The sequence below is a fragment of the Pongo pygmaeus genome, chromosome 7 (genome assembly GCF_028885625.2).
Source record: "Pongo pygmaeus isolate AG05252 chromosome 7, NHGRI_mPonPyg2-v2.0_pri, whole genome shotgun sequence".
Lineage (NCBI taxonomy): Eukaryota > Metazoa > Chordata > Mammalia > Primates > Hominidae > Pongo > Pongo pygmaeus.
Genome location: NC_072380.2, coordinates 142,967,808 through 142,983,235, shown reverse-complemented (window position 1 = coordinate 142,983,235; position 15,428 = coordinate 142,967,808). Strand labels below are relative to the sequence as shown.

General features: G+C 40.9%; 1 protein-coding gene across 15 annotated transcripts in view; it reads left to right on the top strand.

The window, feature by feature from the left end:
• Positions 1-15,428, top strand: part of ASAP1 (ArfGAP with SH3 domain, ankyrin repeat and PH domain 1) — a 392,196-nt gene that overhangs the window by 310,649 nt on the left and 66,119 nt on the right. For all 15 annotated transcript variants that reach the window (XM_054499217.2, XM_063669081.1, XM_063669076.1 and 12 more), the window contains 4 exons: positions 135-183; positions 5,996-6,159; positions 7,998-8,131; positions 10,003-10,094. In XM_054499217.2, the coding sequence (XP_054355192.1) occupies positions 135-183; positions 5,996-6,159; positions 7,998-8,131; positions 10,003-10,094 (439 nt within the window). The remainder of the gene's footprint in view (positions 1-134; positions 184-5,995; positions 6,160-7,997; positions 8,132-10,002; positions 10,095-15,428) is intronic.

Here is a 15,428-nt window from a genome sequence, read left to right as displayed (position 1 = left end):
AATGGTGTAAAACTAAAATAATATTAAAATTCTACTTTTACTGGTTTTCCTCCCAGGAACTGAAATCTGTGTTGTACCTGAAAGTACCCTGCTTTCTAAGGTTTCACTTATTTTTCTTTTTTTTTTTATTTTAGATAATAGAACATATCACTTTCAGGCGGAAGATGAGCAGGATTATGTAGCGTAAGTAGTTTTGAAATAAAGGTGCAATGCCTTGGATTGAAAAAGCACCTCTCTGTTTACAATATACATTAACATTTTCTTTTCATTTGTAAGAACCTCACTTGGTGGCTCCATGCTTCTTTCTCGCCTGTGGGCCATCACATGTTGCTCTTCTCTCTGTCTGTGGTTCTCCCTCTTGTCTACTCAATAAGCTCTGGTACCTCCTGCAAGATTCTGCTCAAGCCTCACCCTCTCTGGGGTTATAGCTCCCTACTCTTTGCCCGCGGCCTCTTCATAACCTTCTGTGATCCTGTGGTGCATGTCTGCAGCCCTTTAGAGACCAAGAGCTTTTCGAGGGCAAGGACCATGCCTTATGCATCTTTTAATCACATTCCTTGCCCTCGGGAGGGATCTTTGCTCAGTTTTTGGTGGCCAAAAATATCAGCCAGCTTACCTGGACACTTGACCGTTATTGTAAGAGGAGCAGATGAGCCAGGCCCTGAAGGAAGGAAACTGGCATGTGCCTTTCACTGGGGTGAACAGAATCAATAAAAGGGAGCTTGATAAAGTGGAAAGGAACAGGTTGATATCACATACTCCTGGGTTGGAGTTTTGCACTCACCTGACCAGGTATGCAACCTTAGATAGTCCCTAGCCCCTTTTTTAAAACGCTAGCCCTGGTCCTGAGCTGTCTTTATTCCCTCTTCTTTCCTGTAGCCTGTCTAGACTGAAAAAGGCAGTGTGTGACTATTATAAATCTCAGCTGCTTGGGAGAGGGATATTTTTGTTAAAATGGGCAATTATTGTTCACTTTTTTTTTTATTATTTCTAATGAGTACTTGGGATAATTTGGACCAAGTTTTATAAACTGTCAAACTTCCTGTCCCATCAGTGGCACAGAATACATGCTATGTTCCTCTCTTATTTCTGGAGAGACACAGAATTCTGCTCATACCCTTTTTGCCTTACACTCACTTCTTTTCTCTCTCCCACTCACTTACTTTTGCTATTGCTCACACACACAATCTTCTCTGGGGAATTTTACTCTTTTCCCATTTCAAAGGAGAAATGATAAAGGATCAGAAAGAGAAGAGAACATGGGTAGAAAAGATACAGAGGTGGGAGGAACAGGGTGGGGAAAGAAAACTGAGAGAGAAGGTAGAAAGACAAAGGAAAAGGAGGAGAAGGGTCTAATTAGCTATTCATTATTTGAATATTTAATAATGCCAGCTGTATGCCAAGACTGTGCAAAGCCTTGAGAATACAACATTAAATTAGATGGAGCCCCTGCCCTGAAGGAACTGCATCTCTACTGCAGGAGGCTGTCAGTATGACATGGTGCAGGTGCTAAGTGTAAGGACAGAGGAGGCCATGTGCTGGAGGAATAGACTCGGGGCACACACCCTCATGGCTTCCACACCATGGAAGTGGAAGATAAGCCTGAGCTGGCTCATGAACATAGGGGAAGGTTGTAAATACTCTATGCTCCAGGCAGGAGGCTCTGATGGCACAGAAACAGGAGGATGGAATAGGAAGGAAGTGATTGATGACTTGGTGTTATGGGTATAGTGTTGGTAGACTGAAAGGTGACTAGAAGTCAATGAGGAAGAAGTCAGAGGCCTCGCCCTCCACGCACAGATTCAGAGAGGTACTATTTATAATAAAAATGGGTAATAGTTATTGAGATGTTACATGCTAAATGCACTTCATGTCTTACTAATCCTCACAACCCCAGAAAGTAGGGACTTTTGTCCCTAGTTTCCAGATGAGGAAACAGTGGCACAATGTGCCCATGGTAACAGTCCTAGTAAGCTAGGATTTGAACCCGACAGAATTCCACAGTCACCTTGGAATATTGTTTCTCCTTCTCCGATTTCATTCTCTCCTCCTCATTTCCCTTTCTCAAAACCCTAAGTGAAACACAGGTGTGTAATTTGGGTGAGGCAGGGAACACAACCACTTTCTGTTTGTTCCCTTATGACTCAAACTCAGGCCTTCAATATTTTATTTACTCTTAGGACTTACAGGTAATTCAGTCCCAGTTTTGTTAAGAGATTGGTTTCCTGCCCATGAGACTTAACATTTTTCAGTAAAAGAATTACATGGCCCATCCTGAAGTTGTGCATTTTGCACTTTGCAGTTTTGTTTTGTTTTTGAGACAAGGTCTCACTCTGTCACACATGCTGGAGTGCAGTAGCGTGATTATAGCTCACTTGCATCCTCAGTCCTCAGTCTCCCAGGCTCAGGTGATCCTCCTGTCTCAGCCTTGCAAGTAGCTAGTGCTACAAGCATGCATCACCACGCCCAGCTAATTTTCGTTTCTTTTTTTTTTTTCAGTAGCCATGAGGTCTTGCTGTTGTTACCCAGGCTGGCCTCAAACTCCTGAGCTCAAGCCATCCTCCCACCTCGACCCCACAAAGTGCTGGGATTACAGGCATGAGCTACAGTGCCCAGCCTGCATTCTCTCTGGGTGCTGGTGGTGAGAGGGGAACTTTGTTTTGAGTGCTGTAGGAGGTAATGGCAGTCCACAAAGAAAGCACATGCCCCAGAGGGAAGCCTTAGTTCTTCACTTACCTCCAGGTTACATAGAGGCAGTTTCACTGCATCATTGAGTTTATTTTTCATATGAAAGTGTTCGATGAAATTGAATGAAAAAATTTCTTCTCATTGAGGAAAATTCACAAAGAGCAGATGCATGTTAGACTCATTTGGCTTCTTGTCCAGGCTCTGCTGGCTAGTGGCTTTTTTTTTTCCCCCCAGAGTCTCGCTCTGTTGCCCAGGCTGGAGTGCAGTGGCGCGATCTCGGCTCACTGCAACCTATGCCTCCCGGGTTCAAGCAATTCTGCTGCCTCAGCCTCGCGAGTACCTGGAACTAGAGGCGCGTGCCACCATGCCTGGCTAATGTCTTTGTATTTTTAGTAGAGATGGGGTTTCACCATGTTAGCCAGGATGGTCTCTCTCGATCTCCTGACCTCGTGATTTGCCCACCTCGGCCTCCCAAAGTGCTGGGCTTACAGGCATGAGCGTGGCTTTTTTTTAAAAAACCGAGATCTCTCTCTATGTTGCCCAGGCTGGACTTGAACTCCTAGGCTAGAGCAATCTTCCCGCTTCGGCCTCCCCAGTAGCTGGGACTACATACATGCACTATGGTGGTTAGTGGCTTTTTAACCTTAGGCGGATCATCTGGATTCAGTCTTCTCATCAGTAAGATGGGATTATGTACCTCGATTGCAGATTTTGAGAGGATAAGATATGTAAAGCCCTTAGCACAGTGCCAAGTTATTTTTTATCTTATAAAACTCAAAGCGACTTTTAAAGTATTAAAATACAATTATGCATTCTTTATGCTTTTGAGTATGCTTGTTACTTGAAAATAATTTAAAAGTTAAAGAATGTCACAAATGATCACTGTGAGTCTTAGTCCTTTTGAAATTTAGCCATTTCATTCCACCAAATTTGAATTATTTTCTCTAGAAAATTATCCTTTAAATATACTTTTTCTGATTATCATGACAAACTTCTTTATTTATTTGTCATGAGCTCCTGAGTAAAGAGGCAAATGGAAGGAACTCTGAAAAAGTGAGTCAACAAAAGTGTCTTCTTATCCTCATCTGGTCTGACACAATCCAGCCTAGGACCTTAGGCAAGTCATATAACTTCAGTTTCCTCATCTATAAAGTATTATAAACCCTAACTTAGAGGCATATTAGAAGATCCTACAGGTTGAGTATCCCTTATTTGAAATGCTTGGGACCACAACTTTTTTGGATTTCAGATTTGAGGTGTTCAATCTATATGTTAAAAATTGTAAGTATTTGGTGCATAGTAGATACTGGCCAATATTAGCCAAATGCTAGAATGCCTGAGGAAAGCAAAATAGAGGCTTTGCAGTCAAGTGAAAAATCCAGTAACATCAGTGCCGCTGATAAAATGCAGTAATCAGTCTTGTTGAACCCAGGTTCTTCATTTGTTTTTAACAAAACAGTTTCTAGTTTCTAATTTCAGACTAACTGATATAAAAAATACTGTTTTAATCTTCTGAAAGGTATAAAATCCCCCCATTCCTTCTGCATATGAATTCCTAGACTGTTGGTTTTGAAATGTTCAGTTTTCTGCATCACAGTAGTAGTTAAGCTGTGTATGTGCGTTTCTCCCAACATACTGAAGGTGAGCGCCACCTAGAGTCAAAGGTGTGACTTGCATTGTTCACATACTCCAAAAACATAATTTGGTTTTTAATTCTTATGCTGTCCCTATTGCTTATTCAAAGTCTTTTGTATAGTGCTTTGTTTCATATCCATTTCATTCAACGATATACAAAAAAATGAGAGACTCAGTTCTGAACCTCTGTATTGTCTGTTGAGAATAAACATTAGCTGTCTATACAGTAACTAAAAAAATTAACACTGGTTTGGAAATGTTTTTTATTTTCTTTTTGAGAAATCAATCTGGCTTTTTTCTCATTCATGAAAGTAATACAAGTTCATTATAGTTTTAAAAAATTATAGAAAGGCACAAAGTCGAGCAATTCCTCTATCAGTTGTTTTCTATAGAAAATCACTCAGACAACCGCTATTGACATATTGGTGAAATTCCTTTTAGCCTTTAATACATACATATATTTAAATTTGGGATTATATCATTATATTAGCCCGTTCTCACACTGCTATAAAGTTAAATACCCTAGACTGGGTAATTTATAAAGGAAAGAAGTTTAATTGACTCACAGTTCCACGTGGCTGGGGAGGCCTCAGGAGACTTACAATTATGGTGGAAGGGCAGCAAACATGTCTTTCTTCACATGGCAGCAGGAGAGAGAAGTGTGTGGAGCAAAGAGGGAAGAGCCCGTTATAAAACCATCAGATCTGAACTCACTCACTACCATGAGAACAGCATGGGGGAAACCGCCACCTTGATCCAATCACCTCCCACACGGGTCTCTCCCCAGACATGTGGGGATTATGGGGATTACAATTCAAGATGAGATTTGGGTGAGGACGCATATCCAAACCATATCAATCATATAATAGGTTTTTTTGTTGTTGATTTCACAAAACACTATATTATGAGCATTTATCCAATGTCACCCAAAAATTATTTGAAAATGTACACTTTCATGCCTGCTTAACTGTTCTACTTTGTGGTTATTTCAGGCCTTATTAATCAACTCCCTGTTGTTGGATTTTTAGGTTATTTTAGTAGCAAAGGGTTATTTTGTTTGGGACATACGGTAGTCATACTGTACATAAGTAAATAATCTGCAGTCTTCATTTAATATTATAAATGTCATCATGTTTTCATGTTAATATGCCTTTTTCATAAGTATAAATTTTTATGGCTGCTAATGAAATATCCCTTCATTTTCACTGTTAAGTGTTCCCACTGACATGGACTTGCAGAAAATACATACCTTTTTCTAAACTCCTTTTCCTGGCCCCTCTCCATTTCTCATCATTTCTTTCTCATCCTTGCATTGGATGGGTCCCTCATTGAGTTCTCTCCATTCCAACATTCCCTTTATTCAATATGCCCACACGGAAATGCAGTCTCCTTGTATATTCGTTCAAGTCCTCAGTTATATTGATTTTTTACTTTACTCATCTGCTCCTCTCCTCTCTCTCATTTTCCACTGTGTGTCACTTTCCATTCTTTAACTCTCACCTTCCTTCCAAGTTTGATTTCTTTGTTTTTCCTCACTTTATTGCTATTTTGGAAGGGGGCTTCTCTTTTGGAATTACTTGACAAAAGTAGATTTTTTTTTGCAGTGGCAAAAAAAAAAAAAAATGGCCATGCTCTTATAAAGGCTTTTTTCCTCTTATGTTTTTACCAACAGATGGATATCAGTATTGACAAATAGCAAAGAAGAGGCCCTAACCATGGCCTTCCGTGGAGAGCAGAGTGCGGGAGAGAACAGCCTGGAAGACCTGACAAAAGCCATTATTGAGGATGTCCAGCGGCTCCCAGGGAATGACATTTGCTGCGATTGTGGCTCATCAGGTTTTTGTCCCCATATTTGAACAAGCTTTTACAACATCCTTTCTCTTCCTGTAGAATATAAAATGATCTAGTTATTGAAAAACCTTAACCCCTATGGACACACTCACATACACAAACAAAACATGTATTCCCAACGTGATTTTTCCTACCGCTGAGCTGCTTTTACCTATGCTGTTTTCTGTAGCTGGAAAGCCCCCTCTTGCTCTCCTAGATGTCACTGCCAAAATACTACCTTTCCTATAAGGTTCAGGTATATAAGCACCGTGGACATTATGGAGAGAGTAGGGGGCATGGAGTCCACATTTTGTATCACTGTCCACCACTCCCAGCCTGGACAATCTCACACTGAGTCCCTTTAGTATTCTGATTTGTAGTTTCCTTATCCTAAAAAATGGGTCAGTAAACCTCTTGCTATGGCACGGTGGCTCACACCTGTAATCCTAGCACTTTGGGAGGCTGAGGCGGGCAGATCACTTGAGGTCAGGAGTTCGAGACCAGCCTGGCCAACGTGGTGAAACCCCATCTCTATTAAAAATACAAAAACTAGCTGGGCGAGGTGGCGGGCACCTGTAATCCCAGCTACTTGGGAGGATAAGGCAGAAGAATCATTTGAACCCGGGAGGCAGAGGTTGCAGTGAGCCAAGATTGCACCATTGCACTCTAGCCTGGGCGACAGAGCGAGACTGTCTCAAAAAAAAAGAAAAAAAAAATGGTGCATGTGAAATCAACTGACATGTGGTACATGATTTTCGTTCCTTCCTACTCAGCCACACCTTCCCTAACCTCTATATCACATTGAAGTCGCCTTCTCCCAAACTTTTATTTTCAAATAACACTATATTACCAGTGTATTGGCAACAGCTAACACTGAGTGTTCCCACTGTACTAAGAATCATGCTAGGTGTTTTGCTTATCTCAGTGAATCCTTGCAGAACCCCTGTGAGCAAGATCCCAATATTCTCATTTTACAGATGAGGAAACTGGGACTCAGAGAGGTTGAATCACTTGCATAAGGTCACACAGCTAGTAAGAGTCAGAACAAGGATGCAAACCTGGTATTCTTAAGCACTATGATATACTTTTTTTGCTGTTTTACTTGTGAAACTGGATTTTCTACACAAGAAGCCATAAGCACCTCAGAGAAGTCTCAGATTTTCTGCCATTATTGTGTACATGTGTGATAGTGACACACATAGTGTCAGGAAATGGCAAGCAGGTAGTAAAATCTCAAGCATTGACCAGTCAGGAAGAAGCTTGACCCAGAGAGAGAAACCTGAAGATTTGGCTAACATGGAAGTAATAGTTCCCATTGTTCTAGGGCTATTGGAGGTTGTAGAAAAAAGGCCTTAGGTCACTGAAAGAAACATTTGGTGTTCAATATTTACAGCTGTCTTATTATAAGAAGTGCTCATGGGGAGGCCATGACCAAGAACTGTTGAGGTTAATGTTAGTTGCAACTTGGAGGTGAATGGTGGCTATGGAATCCACTCCCCTGTGAGCAGTACTTAATAGATCTTCAATCCATCACTGTCAGAGGTGATACTGGCAGTGAGGGAACATCTCTCACAGGCCTAGAGGTGTTGCATAGGATCTCTTAAGAAAAGCCTTTCTCACTTTTTCACAAGGATAAAGTGCTTAATTTTGTTTTCAATTCAGTATCAAAGGGAAACTTTTATGGTAGCCCCTAGGCTAAACCTCAAGAGTCCATTTCTTCCATTTAAGTCTTTCCTTCATAGTTCTTAACAATTTGTACTGCTATTGTTTTAGCTTCCTCTGTAGTTGGCACACTGAAATTAGATGTCTTTTTTGTTTCATTGTCTTCAAAATTCTTTCCACAGAACCCACCTGGCTTTCAACCAACTTGGGTATTTTGACCTGTATAGAATGTTCTGGCATCCATAGGGAAATGGGGGTTCATATTTCTCGCATTCAGTCTTTGGAACTAGACAAATTAGGAACTTCTGAACTCTTGGTAAGTAGTGACCTGTACTTGGGAAGAATGATATTATTGTCATGAGTAATTTTAATATATTGTTTTGGATTTTCTTTGTGTGTCTGCTGAGTACAAAGAATTATAATTCCTGAATTTTGTGAGTTTGCATAGAGGTTTAAAATGTAACTTTTGTGGTGTGTAAAGTTGACTTTCTATTTCCTGTTTGAAGAAAGGATGAATCATACATGTCTATAAGTAGCTCAGTGAAATTGGTTCTTTTCTTTTGGGATGGGCTTCTTCAAAACTACATTTTTCTTTATGAATTAGTTTTCATATAACTCGTGGAAATAGCAGTTAAACTCAAACGTTCACATTACCTCATGGCTTCTGTTGTAAATAATGACTAAAGAGTTTATCTCAATTTTATTTTTATTATTTCTAAGGTTGTAAAAGTACACATGAATTACGAGTGGCTTGTTAACTATTGTCATAAAACCAGCTACTCTCGAACCCATAACTTCTTTAGGTAGTAAGGGAAGAAATTGTGAGAAGTTGTGGTGCTTAGCTTCTTAATCCAAAAAGGGGTTATGTACACTTAAACTTGTTTTCCTTTAACCTCTGCCCTTCCCATCATGAGTCACCCAGATTTGGAGTTGTCATCAGGTCCCAGTTGCTCCCCGAGATATACCAAAATACAGAAGGAGAGCCTACTTGGCATCCCCCAAGTAGGATGCCTACTGGACAGATGCCCTGTTTTGCATAATTTTAACACCTGGTGCACTGTGAGAGAGTCTTTGTACTAAGAGTGAAATTTTTAAAATAAAGTATGACTTCTCAGACAGGAGGCTCACCCTTGAGCAGAACCTGAGTGAACCTGGGCTCAAAAAAAAGCTGAAAGTCTAGCTTATCATTAGCCTTACCCAAAAAGGGCAGTTAGTGACCCAGCCAGCAGCCCTGGCCATCTGAGCATTCACTAAGCAATTGTGATCTGTCTTGTGTTCTATCCCCAATACAAGACATGCCTTCTAATTTAGAAAGTAGGAAGTTACCATGCTGATACTCGGCTCCCTATCCCTGAAGTTCACTTCAGGATTGTAGAGAAAAGACACAGACCTAATACCTGTAACACATTCTTCTTTAGTGCAGAAATGATGTCCCTCATCTCCTTGACCTGTATTAATTAAACCCAGTTTTACAACAAGAAAGAAGAAAGTCCAAATCCTAAATGTTTGCCATGCAATAAACCCAAGATTTTTTCCCTCAAAGACATGGTTGCATGTATGTTTCTTAAACCTTGCATCCCAAAATTACATAAAATGATTAGAGGCCCTTCAGAACAAATTTTCTTAGAATGCTCTTGAACCCAGAAGCAAAATGGTTCCTGGGTCCTCTGCTGCCTGCAGCATCTTAATCTGTACCCAAATATAAAGTAATCCTATGTCCTTTTCTGTCCTGGGAGTAAATTTGTTCAATATAAAAAGGAAAGGTGATGGTGGTTGAAAAGCTATTGCTGTTTATTAAAAGTTTAACCTAGACTCACATATGGAGCCTGCTCTCTGTAATCTCATATAGTTTGTATGTGTGTAGGACCAGATTCTGTTCTAGCATTTATCACATATTTGTAGACATGATTGATTTCCTTGTCAGTGGCCCCACTAGACTATGAGCACCTATGGAAAGGGAACATAGTTTACCCATCTCTGTATTTCCAGCACTTAGTTGGGTGCTTGGCACATAGTAGATGCTCAGTAAATATTTGTTGACCAGATGGACGGTGGTTTGTATTCTAAGTCAAATGAGGGAAAATACATATTTATAAATCTCAAAAGCAAATAATAGGAGACTTTTAACTAGTAGCAAAGAGTTTGCTATATTGTGGTTTGTTTGTTTGTTTGTTTTTTCTGTTACAGCTGGCCAAGAATGTAGGAAACAATAGTTTTAATGATATTATGGAAGCAAATTTACCCAGCCCCTCACCAAAACCCACCCCTTCAAGTGATATGTAAGTATTTCTGATATATTGAACTTTTTTTTAACCGTTCTATAATTGTTTTTCTACCCTCCCAAAAAACTTCTTAGTTTTTTTTTGGTTTTTTTTTTTTTTTTTTTTTTTTTTTGGCTGGGTGCAGTGGCTCACACCTGTAATCCCAGCACTTTGGGAGGCTGAGGCAAACGGATCACGAGGTCAGGAGATTGAGACCATCCTGGCTAACACGGTGAAACCTGTCTCTATTAAAAATTTTTAAAAAATTAGCCGGGCGTGGTGGCAGGCACTTGTAGTCCCAGCTACTTGGGAGGCTGAGGCAGGAGAATGGCATGAACCCGGGAGGCGGAGCTTGCAGAGAGCCAAGATCGCACCCCTGCACTCCAGCCTGGGCAACAGTGCAAGACTCCATCTCAAAAAAAAAAAAAAAGTCTTTAGTTTTTTACAGTGTTTGTTTGTTTGTTTGTTTTCCAGAGCAAACCCCATTGTCAGGGGAAAGCAGAACAAAGAAAAGTGTTTAGAAATGTATTTCCAGGATGCACAGATTCTTTTCACCCTCACCTTCCCCTAGGTAGCTGCAGCTGAGCACCTGCTCTGTGAAGCACAGATTGTCATGGGGGCAGTTCTCTCAAAAACATGGCATACTGTGATGAGTAAGAGACATTCAAAGACAATGGGAGATTCCTATTAGCCTGGCAAAAATCCAAATGCTTAAAAACCCACTCAGTAAGACTGTGGGGAAACTGACATTCTGTCTCATAATATTGCCAGTGGGCATACAAAATGGTACACTATGAAAAACAAATTAACCATATTTACCAAAATTATAAATGTACCCTTTGACTCGGCAGTCCCACTCCTGGGAATTTATTCCTATTCTGTAATACAAAAAGATTAGGAACAAAACAAGTATCCATCTGTAGGCATCTGACGAAATACTCTATGGTAGAGCCACACAACAGAACACTATGCAGATGAAAAAAAAAAAAGCACAAATTACACTGAAAGGTTTTTCAAAAGTTAATTTGATCAAAAAACTACCATGAACAAATAAGACCTAAGTTTTACTTTACCAACTTGGTAACAGCAAGTGCTCAAGCACATACACAGTGCAGTCTTGCCCACACCAGCATTTTTTAAATGTTTGCGTGACCCAAACCTTGAAGGCACGGCTGCCAGATGAATGTCATAACGACATGGATTTTTATGTCCTGTTTCTCATGTGGGAAGCAGCATCAGCGCCACCTGGTCAGCTTTGTACCTCATCTAGTCATTTGGCCTCTGTAAGACTTTCGCCTTCAAAATGTCTGTTATTCTCCAGTATCTCTAATGTAGTGGTTAAGGTCATAGATTTTGAAGCCAGAGTGCTGGAATTCATATTATAGCTCTGCCACTTCCTAAACTGTGTGACCTTGGACAAGTAACTTTAATTGTCTCTGCTTTAGTTTCCTCATCCAGAACATATATCTACCTCATAGGGTTGTGGTGACAATTAAGGGGCTTGAATAAAAAGTGCTTGGAGCAGCATTTGGTCTATAGTTAGTGCTGTATAAGTATCTGTTATTATTATTATTGGTCTGTAGTAAGTGCTGTGTAAGTATTTACTACTTACTACTATTATTACTTCCTTGTTTGGCCAGTGACCCAGAAGCATAGAGTGAACCTCTTGTAACATGCAGTTTGATCACTCATTTAGTTGTTGATCAAATCCTTATGAGGCAGCTTCCCTACTTCAGGCACTCTTGTAGGTGCTGAAGATACAGTAGCAAACAAGACAGAGTTTCTGTCCTGCTTACATTCTGAGGAGATGAAAACACAGGAAATTAAAAAGTCAGTCATACAATTACACATTGTATTAGGTGTTATGAAGAAATTACAACAAGAGGAGGTGTTGAAGTGTGTGGGGAATGTGGAGGGGGTATTTTTTTCAAGTTGAAGTTGGGGAAAGTGCAGAATTGAGGGGCATAAAGCCCCGCTCCCTGGGGGAAGCAGCCAGGCAGCTGGAACAGTCATTGTGGGTGCCCCAAGGGGCAGTAAGGCATATTTGAGCTATGTCATGAAGGAAGATGTGGCGGGAGAGAACTGAGCAAGAGGGAGATGCGGGGGAATGCTGGGCAAGATGGAGATGGAGCCAGATCATGTAGGTCAAGGACTGCCTGGGGATTTGATTGTAAGTGTGATTGAGAGGTTTTAAACAGGAGTGGCATGATCTGAGTTATTTTCTAAATTGATCATATGTTCTTTTTTTTTTTTTTGAGATGGAATTTCACTCTCATTGCCTAGGCTGGAGTGCAGTGATGCAATCTTGGCTCACTGCAACCTCTCCCTCCCGGGTTCAAGTGATTCTCCTGTCACAGCCTCCCGAGTAGCTGGGATTACAGGCATGCGCCACTATGCCCGACTAGTTTTTTGTATTTTTAGTAGAGAAGGAGTTTCTCCATGTTGATCAGGCTGGTCTCAAACTCCCGACCTCAGGTGATTTGCCCACCTCGGCCTCCCAGTGTGCTGGGATTACAGGCATGAGCCACTGCACCCAGCCTCTTAAACTGATCATATGATATTGGTTCTCAACCAAGGGTGACTTTGCCCCCAGAGGATACTTGGCAATGTCTGGAGATACTCAGTTGCCATGACTTGGTCAGGTGCTACTGGCACCCAGTGGGTAGAGGTCAGGGATGGTGCTAAACATCCTACAATGCATAGGACAGCTGTCAAGAGAAAAGAATTTACCCAGCCCCAAATGTCAGTAGAGCTGAGGTTGAGAAACCCAGCTGTAGCTGATGTGTGAAGGACAGACTTGCGGGGAGTGTGGCGGGGCCTGGGTGCCTATGGAAACAGACAGAGGAGAAGCTGTTAGAATAGATCCACTGAGCACTGAAGGTAAACTGGACAAAGGTGGTAGCAGTGAATATAATGAAATGTGGTTGACTTTCCAATATATTTTGAAGGGAGAGCCAACAGGATTTGCTAGTCAGTTTTCATATGAGATGTTTAAGACTCAGTCAAGATGACACCTAAGGTTTTACATCTAGGTAAATAGATAGTAGCATTAACAAAAACGGAGCAGATAAAGAGAGGACTGGGTTTAAGGGGACAGAGGAGAAAAGTCTTTATCAGCCATAGGACTAGAATTCTAGTGTCCAGATTTCCAGACAAATCTATTTTCCACTCTCCCTATTACTCCAGTGTCAGAAAACGTTAAATTGCCAGGGGACCATGGGCTGAGTGCCCATAAAAAGTTGAAGGCATTGTGCCTAGTAAGAGGCCAGTTACTTCCTATGGCCACAGAATTAGAGACCTAAGGGTAGAGGTGATTTTCAAGGTGATCATGTGATACCTGAGCACCCTCTGCATCATTGCTTCCACATAATTGCGTGGCATCTGCGTGATATTTCCAGTGACAGGAAGCCACCTGCAGACATTCCTGAAACGCAGATGAATGCATGGAAACAGTAATCTAAGACCTACCTCCCGGCAACTTTGCATCTTTAAGCCTAGTTCTGGCCTCCCGGATAATAATGGGAAGGAAGCTTTCAAATGAACCCCTAACATGTGCATCCCTCTTTGTTCCTTACCCATAATCTTGCTTCCTTGGAAGGCAGCTATGATTACTAACATTTTACAGGTAAGGAAACTGAGATTCGGTGAGAACTTGATTTACCCTGGGTCACATAGTTAGCACGTGGTTTCAGACTTGAATCGAGCCATTTAATTTTTAAATCTGCTCTATCCATCAGCACAGCAGCTGCCTTTCACACTTTATATAAGACACATGCAGCAGAGGCCTCAGAAGCCAGGCTTGGGCCGTTCTTTTGGTTACTGGAAGTCCTCTAATTCATCAGGCTCTTGCCATCCTAAAAGGACTTTGACCTAAGCATAAGGGACACCCATGAGCATAAGATTTTGGTTATTTAGTAGAATCAGTTGGTCTCTTCTCAACTGCACAGGGTTGAAAAAAGACCAGAGGCTGTGTGCCATCATCAACCAGCTCAACTGTTTTTACTGCCAACCCAGAATGAAAGAAAAAGGTACCAGCACAGTGTTAAACTGTGTTGCCTGGGGTGTTGGAAACAGTAGCAGCTTCCACAGGTGGAATGCATATTTTTGAGCAAGAAAGTTTATGTCCTTTGTGTTAGAGCCCTCTCAGAAGGAAGAAAACACTTCTTAGGCACTGTATATCCTTTAATTCAAAATATACCAATGTCTTATCCCAATTTTCAGGTTTAAAAAAAAAAACCTGAAGCTCATGACGATTAAGCAGTTTCCTATGGTCACACAGCTGGGATGCTGTAGAACTAAGATTTAATCCAAAGTTCATTTACTGTCTTTATTAATTAGCTCATGTAACTGGGAAATTCAAGGGGTGGATTCAGGTACAGCTGGATCCAGGCAGTCAGACAGCATCACATGGACCCTAGCGCTCTTTCCCTGACTCCTACCTCTCCTTTCCTCTGAGCTGACTTCCATTTTAGTCTTTCCCCAGAGGTGGTCAAGGCGACCATTGGGCCACTTAGGTCATATACTCACCCCTGTGGCTGGGAGGTGAGTTCAGTCCCACCAGAAACACTTGAACTGAAGTAAAGAAGGTGATTCCTCAAGAGAAGGAAAAAATACCACACCCTTTCAGACTTTGGGCATGTTATCCATGTGGTCTCCTGCTGCCATACTGAACCTGTGCAGGAAAGACAGCTCATCTTCACCCCTTTGGAGCTCAATGCCTACCCTGGGGGAGTAGCTTCAGTGACATCCTTTCTGAGCCTTAGTTTCCTCACCTATAAAATAGAGAGTTATGGCCGGGTGCAGTGGCTCACGCCTGTAATCCCAACACTTTGGGAGGCCAAGGCAGGAGAATTGCTTGAGCTCAGGAGTTCAAGACCAGCCTGGGCAACATAGTGAGACCTCATCCTTTTAAAAATTTTACAAAATAAAATTAAAAATAGGGAGTTATATCAGACGACTAAAATCCTTTCCATGAAGCTCTGAAAACTTTTAATTGGTCTTTCAGAATGTGTTTAACTTCTTAAATTTTTTAATTTCTTCATATGCTTATGTATCAGAGTTTGAAGTATTTATAAATAGTTGATTTCTCATGCTGTTGGTCAAGGTGAAAAAGAAATCTATGATTTATGTGCCCATTTACTTTGTAACTGTATCTATTACTTGTATATATTAGTAAATATATATTATTTTCTTTATTCTGTCTCTGTTGGAGTAATTTGGTCTAAAACCTGGTTTATTTGAATGGTGAAAAGAAGCATATCTTAATTAAAATAACTTCTCAAGAGAAATGTTTGTCAGAAAATGTAAACCTTTCTTAGCACTTGGAAAATAAAAATTCTTTATTTTGTTCTG